Raw genomic sequence first — 9,767 nt, 5'->3', positions numbered from 1 at the left:
AAATGAAAGATTTAACTTTGAGATCAATAGTAACCAAGATATCCGCACCAGAATTGGCCCCATGATAAATGTAAGTGATTAAAAAATAGAGGTAAATAAGTTTTTAATCCTTATAAATATTGTAGTTTTTATTTTCAGTCCTTTCTTGCCTTTAGGCAACGATTTTTACAACAAAAAAAACTGTTGTCAAAACTAGCTAAAACCGTTGCCAAAATTTAGGAGGGATTAAAAATGAAACTGCAATATTTATAAAGAGTAAAAACTTATTTAATCCTAAAAATAATAGAACTTATTTATCTTTATAATAAAAAAAAATTTATACAAAAGAATCAATCATTGTAAATAAATAAAAAAACAAGAGTACAAGGTACTACTACTATCTGATGTTGATGTTTTTCTGTTAATAAAATAATTATTTGAAAGTACTTAAAATAAGTTACTGAGTTTTTTAAGAAAATTATAATTTTTAAAGTATTATCTATTATTGTGAAAAAATGAAAAGATATTTTTTTAAAGAAATTATAAATTAAAATTGATTGTAACTATTTCTCATTAAAAATTATCGTAAATATTTTTATAGGTTTAACATTTTTTTATCATTTATTTTTATTCCAGATTCTTTTTATTCCATTAACTTAAAAAAGGTTTTTATTGTTTATTTAACTCTTATACATTTTTTTTGACAACTCTTATACATTTTAGTTTTTTTTTTTTCATATTAAAGACGAGACTTTTTAAACTAAGCGATTAAAATGAACTTTAAGATTAAATTATGGTATAAAAATTATTTGCTTCCTTATATTTGTTGATTTAATAATTGTGTAGAGATATCTCTTGAAGAAATATGAATTCGATCTTATTTATTTATTTTTGTATTTATCAATAACTATATGCCAATTTTTTATATATTTATTATGATATTTTTTTTAAATAAATTTTCAAGTTGAGAAGTTATTTTTAATATTTCTTTTTTAAAATATAACTTTTACAAAATATGTTATTGGCGCAAAGCTAAGTACTTAGCGTGGACATTTTAACAAAAGAAGCAAAGTTATTCAAACTTTGATCACATCATCAACCTCACCAATCACAAAATAGTTCAACGACCAAGACTTTTGAGTTTGAGATGACACTTCTTTTAAACTCCTTTCTTCACTCTCTTCAACTTTCACAGAAAACCACTTTACTTTTCGCACCATTCAAACATGAATCAGCAGCATGGACTTCAACATCTCATCTTCACTTTCACAATTTCAATCTTTTTAGTCGCACTCGCTTCAGCTCGGCTTTTTCCCGACGTCCCTTCCTTAATACCTCCCGGGATTACTCCCGCCGGCGCGTGGGATGTTTTCCGCAACTTCACGGGTTGTCATCATGGCGAAAACTACAACGGCCTCTCCAATTTGAAAAACTATTTCCATCGCTTCGGTTATATTCCCCACGCGCCGCCGTCAAATTTCTCCGACGACTTCGACGATGCTCTCGAATCTGCTATTAAAACTTATCAGAAGAATTTCAATCTTAATATAACTGGTGAACTCGATGAGAAGACTCTTCATCAGATTGTTTTGCCGCGGTGCGGCGTTGCGGATATCATCAACGGTTCAACCACCATGAACTCCGGCGGACAGACGGAAACGACATCCAACAGTGATAGCAATAGCAAGCCGCGGTTTCACACTGTGTCGCACTTTACTGTATTTCCCGGTCAACCGAGGTGGCCGGCGGGAAAGCAGGAGCTAACGTATTCATTCTATCCCGGTAACGAACTTACGAAAACCGTGAAAAGCGTCTTCGCTACGGCGTTTGCGCGGTGGTCGGAGGTTACCACGCTGAAGTTCACCGAAACAGCGTTGTACTCCAGCGCTGATATTAAGATAGGATTCTTTAGCGGCGACCATGGAGACGGCGAGCCGTTCGATGGAATCTTAGGAACACTTGCGCATGCTTTCTCTCCAACGAACGGGAGGTTTCACCTTGACGCTGCCGAGGACTGGGTTGTTTCCGGCGATGTGTCGAAATCGGCGTTGTCGACGGCTGTTGATTTGGAATCGGTGGCGGTACATGAAATTGGGCACTTGTTAGGGTTAGGTCACTCTTCGGTGGAGGAGGCGATTATGTTTCCGACGATATCTTCGCGGTCGAAGAAAGTGGTGTTGACGGAAGATGATGTGAAAGGAATTCAATACATCTATGGTAGGAACCCGAGTTTCAATGGCTCCACGACCATGTCTTCGCCGGAGAAGAACTCCGGTAACGGTGGTAGAAGCGTCGCATCTCTATGGTCCACGTGGGGACTTTTAAGTTTGTTGACATTGGCGTTTTCGCATTTGATATTATAGGATTTATTTATTTTTTATATTTTTATTATTTAGAAATCATACATAATATTTTAAATGCTAAAACAGTTAAATACCTCGATGTATTTAGATATCATTTTTGTTATATAATTGCTGTTACTAAAAATATTTAATAAAAGGCAATAAAAATAAGTTGTCGTTAGTTTCATCTTCTTCCTCATTTCCACGGTAGAGTCACACCACTGCGTTTATGTTGTCGTTAGTTTGCCGCCATCGTGACGGATTTGGATCCTCGACAGTATTTTACCTGCTACTTGCATTGGTCCATCAATCTTAGCCATTCATTTATCTTTTCTCACTTTTTAAAAGCCATTAGATGAAGCATGAGAGATGAAGGAAGTGAAAGACAGGAGGTAATCTATTTTCCATCATGACCTACCATTTGCTTTTCTTTTACTTTCGGTTTGTTGAATTTTTTTCTTATATATACTTGAAATGTGTTGTTCTTTAAAAAAAAAAAAGGATTTTTTTTTCTTATATATACTTGAAATGTGTTGTTCTGTAAAAAAAAAAAAAAGGAATTTAATTAAAAATGAGTTAAAAAAATTCTTGAACATGAGAATAGAAAATTTTCTTCAAAAAAAATCTGTAACAAACCCTTAAACACAGTATAGATGTGGTCTTGTCTTATTCACTTTGGGGAGATTATCCAAATAATGTTCTTTGCAAGAACATTTGGCGTCCACCGTAGGGCCACTAAAACTAATATGGGCCTTAAGAGCAATTCATGTGACCTTTACTACCAGTAGCTACGACGATAATGCAACTCTAGGTGGCAATTGACCATAACTAGTGGTCATGACACGAGAGCAAAGTATGGAGGATTGTAAATGAAGGTGAAAGTAATCGAGTTATGGCTAGCAAGTCGCCCACGATCAAAAGTCGAGTAGACAAAATTAGTTTTGGAAACATGCATTTATCAAGTGATACCATCAACAAAATCAATAGGTTGGACAATGCAAGATTATATTTTAATTTCTTGTTGGATAAGGCGAGTTATTGTATCTTCCACGTGTAAATCACTCTTAGCTTAACTTTGAATAATGGGTGTCGCTCGTTTCCCGTGCGTGGGCATGAGACTCCTCCTCTTTTTAAATTAATTTATTGAAATTAATCAGGATATCTGCACGATGGTGAAAGAGCCGATGTCTTATTGAAGATGTTGAATTCTCAATAAAGGGTTAGCGCACACTATGGTCAAAAGAAACTAAGATGTCACGCAAATCGAAAGACAAAGAGGACAAAGTTAATTCATCTCATCCGAGAAAGAATCTGACACAAAAACTGAACAATAACTTAAAATTACTACTAACTGATTGAATTCTCTTAGTTTGTATATCGTTTTTGTAGGGAAAGAATCGGGTTTGTTACAGGAGAGAAAGCAAGCCAGCTTGGAATTGACGAGCTACACCAACATGGTCATGTTAATAAAACCTCTAACCTATTTCCAGCAGGGTCATGTTAATAAAACCCCTGACCTCCTTTGACGTCAACTTCGAATAGAGCTCTGAACGTCGTCCATGCAAATAAAATCCTATGACCCTATTGATGCCAACTCCGAATGGAGCTCTAAACGTTGGTCGTGTTCAATAAAACCTAAAAAAGCATAATTGGAGATTTGTAACAACATATTTGTTGTGATTAGAAGCCCAAAACCAGTTGGGTACTAGGTTATAAATAGAAGCATTATAACCTACAAAGCCAAGTCAGCCACCATGTAAATTATAAGGGTTGTGTTGGTCGATGAACCACCCGGATTATGGGATGGTCATCATGCTCTCACTCAGAAGCCTTTAGGTAATGAGTTGAGTATTTTTCTTGGAGAAAGCTTTTAAGCAACTCCAAGTATGTGTTCTTAGTCTAGAGTCAAGTCTGAGTATGGAGGGAAGTGCGGATTCCTGCCTGGCATAGGAGTGTGTCTCATCATCATGGAAGTGTGTCTTCTATTATGTGGATACAGGATTATGGAAATTAAGTCGTTGTTACAGCTCCTGGGACTGGAGAACTGTACAACATCAACATAGATTTGTAAAGCAAGTTTTATATAACGCCATGATCAACAAATGTACATGAGTTCAAAGTAAAATCATACAAAAAACCCAACCAAAGAGAAATACACAAAGAAGAAGAGAAATGAACCGAAAATCTCCCGGTTTGTCAGCTCCGTTCGACGCTCAATCCACCCCCAATCATCCAAATGTAACCTCCGAAGTTGTTTTCTAAGCTAATCTATCCAAAAAATGAAGGTTGATGGAGTTGGGAACAAATACCCCAAAACCATAACCTAAAAATGTGATTTTTACCCCTTTTTAACGAGCTGCTATATGTCATGGTCGCTCAGCGAGCTCTTCTCCATTTAGCGGATGACAGCAAAAGTGAAATCTTGTTTTCGCCATAACTCGAGAACCGTAACTCCGAATTGCGCCCGGTTTGAAGCATTGGAAAGCTTATTCAATGCTCTATCCAATAATGAATGAATGGAAACCAAAATGGTGATTTTGGTCATCCTTATTTTGAGCCTATGGAAGTCCGCTTGACGGTGGCTAAGCGGGCTTGCACCAAAACTGCGAAATCGAAGTCGTGCCTTTGACACTTTATTCCTCAAGGCTCCAATATGCATAACTACCTACAAAACACAGGAAATACTATCAAATGGTATAAAATTTTATGAAAATACAACTATTCACAAAGTATACGTATTTATACACAAAACGGAGAATTATTCAAACGGTATTAACAAAAGTATCGATAAGTGCCACTATTTACATACACAAAATAAGTACATTTTGGCACTTATCAAACTCTCCCCAACTTGAAACTTTGTTTGTCCTCAAACAATGTCAAATAAATCAAAGAATTGAAAGTAATAAACCAAAGAATTGTGAATCAACAAGTTTTGAAAACCAAAAACAAATGTATGGCTTAATACAAAAACGTATAAACAAAGTAAATACTTACAACTATCCTACAACGACAACATATAAACGAAACGAATCCTAAGCACAAAAAGCATACAAAACATTCTAACACAATACATGCTCACATCATGAATCATACCTAGCAAAAATTCATCAATGGATGAAGAACACACAAAGGTGAAGGACTTTTAACACTCATCCAACAATCTTGCAAACAAAAGATTAAACTATGCATTCATCCAAAAATCATAATGAAGATACAAAAGCAAGAATCACAAGGACTTTTCAAGGTTGTAATGTGGCTTGGTTAACAAACAAGGGATAAGTCTTAAGGCTAATCGAAATAAAAACTTGCCTAAACCTAAGAGAGTGATCAATCCACAAAGTTCTAAGCAACAAAATCTTGATTAAACTTCTTCCTTAACCACAAGTTTCTCAAACCAATCACAATACTTATTAGCACAATTATTCATTTCTCTTTTCTTTTTGTTTTTCAAAACTTTTTCACATTTTTTTCTTTCTTTTTCTTTTCTTTTCTTTTCACATTTTTTTCTTTTCTTTTCAACCTCATAGCAACAACCAAATAAGTGCACAATCATTTTTCTCCCCAACTTGAATTCAACCACATCATCATGTGAATACTCCCTACTTTCTAAGGCAAGGTAAGAATTCATACCAAAAATCATGGTTGAGGGTTCAAGAAAACAAAGAATCAAGCATCCATGCAAAAATGAGAACTAAACACTCAGAGATAAGCATTTAGCAAAAACAACATGGACATTGACAAAAAGGCTCAAAAGGGTTAACAAATGATCACACACTCACAAGGTGAATTGACTATTTGGTTATGGTGGTTGTGCTCAAAATGAAACAAAATGCCTTGATCCTTTTCATGCTTTCATAAAATCAACATAAACAAAAGATTAAGCATAATAAAATCCAGTTAAAACAAAGATTGTGGCCTCCAGCATATATGAACAATGGAAAGCTTCCTCACATTTATGGTTTGGGAACTAAAGTGATTCAATCAATAAGCAAGTAATGCAAAAGAATGATTGGTATGGTAATTGTACAAATGAAAAGTTTCCTAAACATGTTATGCTATAGAAAGCGATAAATGAGTACCTAGAATGGTACGACTTCAAAAACAATATCCTACCATACATCCGCAGGTTGAAACACTCAAGCTTTAGAAAATCACCTAAAAAATCTTCGAATTACCGAACAAAATTTGAGTACAAACAACCAATAAAAGAATTAGAAAAATAAAACTAGTATCTACTACTAAATAGCCTTGGTGAAAGTGGGAAAAAGGAGTGAACCAAGTGGAATAGGAATCCCACTGGTACAAAGCAAGAAAACAATATTTTATTATCATCACTTAGCGGAGCTAGGCTCGCTTAGCGAATGACAGAAAAACCTGAAAAATCAGAACAGAAACAGCTGTTCCAATTTTCCTCCACTTCACCTAAATACTTCTTAATCCTAATTATAAACAACATTTACAATCGTTGGGGTGCCTCCCAACAAGCGCTTGTTTTACGTCGTTAACTCGACGCCTTTGTTGTTTCGGTGTTTGGAAAGTAGCTTCCTCCAATCATGCCATGGTGACGTCTCATCACACAAGCCTAAAGAAAGTGTCCTAACCAAAGCACTCAACAAACGTTACAGGTACAAATATATACAATGATTAAACGAACATAAAAACGAAAGTATACAACTATATACACAAACAAACACATATATACAAGTATGGAACAAATTATTATCATACAAAAAGAGAAAATTGGTGAATGTTGGATTCACAAGTTGAAAAGTGAAGATTTTGAATAACGAACTGGTCTGATCTCAACGTGTTTCACCAACATTCACCAACAAAGTATACTTGTATGCAAACATATACAAGTAACTATATGGTGAACATAAACAAGTAAACATGTACAAGTAAATATATACACGTGAAACTATACAATATATACGTTATATACAAAGCTCAAAACCTTATAAACTATTGCGATGCAATTCAAGCAACCATCCCCGGCAACGACGCCATTTTGTTGAATGCAGTATAGGGCAAGCAACAAAAAAGATTTGGAAATATTGATCCAGGAATTATCGTCCTCAAAGATGGAGAGATTCCATTCAACAGTTTCTACGGTTTCGAACTTTGGATTGAATGAGCAAAAAGTAAACAAAGATATAGACAGGAAAAGAATAAACACATTCTTAGAAGAGAAATAACTTATCAGAAATGTAAATATATTCACTCTTCACAAACATACACTTACCAATCCGTTATACTCAACCTACGATACTCATCTATGTCATCATGTATCTCTCACATAAGCGTCCACCTCTGGAGCACAAACGAGATCATCTCACAACTAATGTTATCTCTAACGTGAAGTCGCGAGAACATCCGTATTCTCGCGTCGACGATCTCTCGCGCGCCGCTCAAATACGAAAGCATTAAGTACAGATACCCACAGTGAATGTTAGCTCTAAATCTATCTCTAGAGTTCAGAAACTAACAGATAATCATCCTAGATAAGGATTCAAGACGTTTATCTCTAAAGCAACCCAAATCCCGAGCACAGAGTGATCCGCTGTCGGGCGCGGATTAAAAACGAGTTGTTTTGAACAAAACCGTAGAAAGCGACAAGTGACTCGCGTATCGTATCACAAGGATTCTCTTTGATTATTAACCAAAGGTAAATAGATTTAGGGGGGTTATTTTAGATTTCGATTAAACAAATTAGTGAAAATAAGTGATTATTAAAATAAGCTGAAACGATTAATCTACTGTTTTGGCTTCCTAACTTATCATCGATCCAAATAATTTCCAACTCACAAGCGGATTCTATTCCCTTTTCGATTATAACAACAATTATACAAGCGCAATTGATATTATGTGATGTATGTTCCTAATTCCCAAATTAAGCAAACAGATTATATATAGCAATCGTGAATTAAGCAAACACGACAAACATACGCGGATTAAGCAAACGCGATTAAAGTATAGGAACATGCAACCATCGAAATAAATCAATTAAACCTTGGATAATATCGAATTAAGCAAACAACATATCAAAGATTAGAATTGAAAGGAAATAGATTAATTGGAAAATATAAGAACCTCAAAGTATCGGCAGAAACCGTTTACAGTAGATTAACCTCTAAGAATTAGTTCTTCATGATCAAACGTACAAGCTCTCCCAAAAATGTGAATAGTAAAATCGTGAATGGTCCATGGTGATCAACAGTACCGCGGCTGCTACCCTATGGGAAAATAACACAACCCGTTTTACAATCCAACTGGGTCAAACATACGACCCAGGCCCAAAACTAATGGTTCAAAACTTAAATAAAACTAGTGCTGCAACTTCAACGAATTTTCTGGCCCTGCTACAGTCCGATTCTGACTTCGACTCCAACATGAAAGTTGTAGCTCTCTCTCTTAGCTTTCCGGCGATTATTAGAACGCCTCAATCGGACTCCTGGAACTCCAGATATGATCGTTTCCGCGCAGACTGTTAATGTTGAAAAATTAATACGAAAAACAAATAAGTGCAAAAATAAAATAAAATAGAAAAACATATTAAAACATAAAAATAAATAAAACAAACCGAAGAAATGCTTGAGTACAAACATGGAAGAACATGTATCAAAATGCACTGATCAAATTCCCCCACACTTGAACTTTTGCACTCCGAGCAAAAAGAAAAACAAAACAAAGAAAGCACAAATACATCAACAATTACTCATCCTAGGCTACAAATCTTCTTCGGGTAAGTTTGCATCGACAAGTACTAATCTTGCACACTAAGGATATCGTAAGAACACTAACCACAGTTATGCAGACATAAGCCTCCTAAATACACAAACCAATTCAAATCATATTATTATACCATAGCCTAACTTACTCATCCTTTTTGCTCTTTTTCATTCAGGCGCAATCACATTAAGGTCGTTATCTCCACACACTTATAGCAAGACGACCGGTTAGTGACTCTGATCCTTTTCTGCACGGGGTTCTGGTACTTATGTGGCATAACCCTTTGTTTACTCAGTTGTAGTTGCGGGGGATCAGACCGTAATCCTCCCTACCAAGTTCAGCACCAGAAACCGCTTAACCAACTAACAAAGAATTTTGAAATCTTTTTCATGAAGGTTCTACAACCGTTGGGTTAAGTGACCGGGTGAGGGTCACCAAACTTAGAAGGTGCATTATCTTTTTCTTTTCTTTTTTTTTTCCGGAACATTCACTTATATTCATCGACTTCCCTGCGTAAAGTGTGTGAGAGATGGTGCCGATTGCTGAAATAAACTACTCAAGAGCTGTCAGAGAATGAGAATTTAAGGCTAAAACATAATAAAAAATTAAAATCAATTTCCATATGCAGGAGACTTACGGTGTTAAAACGATACCGATTGTGTGAATTTTTCCAAGTCTCCGCAAACTCGACTCAAATCAGTCTATAGCCTAAAA

The 9,767-nt window shown here is 35.5% G+C and overlaps 1 protein-coding gene across 1 annotated transcript; it reads left to right on the top strand.

Moving 5' to 3' along the window:
• Nucleotides 1–1,062: 1,062 nt before the first annotated feature.
• On the top strand, nucleotides 1,063–2,466 carry LOC131638380 (metalloendoproteinase 2-MMP-like). Its single transcript, XM_058908940.1, has one exon. It carries the CDS (start codon nucleotides 1,206–1,208, stop codon nucleotides 2,340–2,342), a length of 1,137 nt encoding a protein of 378 aa, XP_058764923.1. The 5' UTR covers nucleotides 1,063–1,205; the 3' UTR covers nucleotides 2,343–2,466.
• Nucleotides 2,467–9,767: the final 7,301 nt, after the last annotated feature.

Source organism: Vicia villosa, unplaced genomic scaffold (assembly GCF_029867415.1).
Source record: "Vicia villosa cultivar HV-30 ecotype Madison, WI unplaced genomic scaffold, Vvil1.0 ctg.002295F_1_1, whole genome shotgun sequence".
NCBI classification, from domain to species: Eukaryota; Viridiplantae; Streptophyta; class Magnoliopsida; order Fabales; family Fabaceae; genus Vicia; species Vicia villosa.
The sequence above is the reverse complement of the archived record's forward strand: the minus strand, read 5'-3'. Positions and strand labels throughout refer to the sequence as shown.

What these genes read in the sequence shown, in the direction of transcription:
- LOC131638380 (XM_058908940.1), top strand. Translation starts at nt 1,206, where the DNA reads ATGAATCAGCAGCATGGACTTCAACATCTCATCTTCACTTTCACAATT.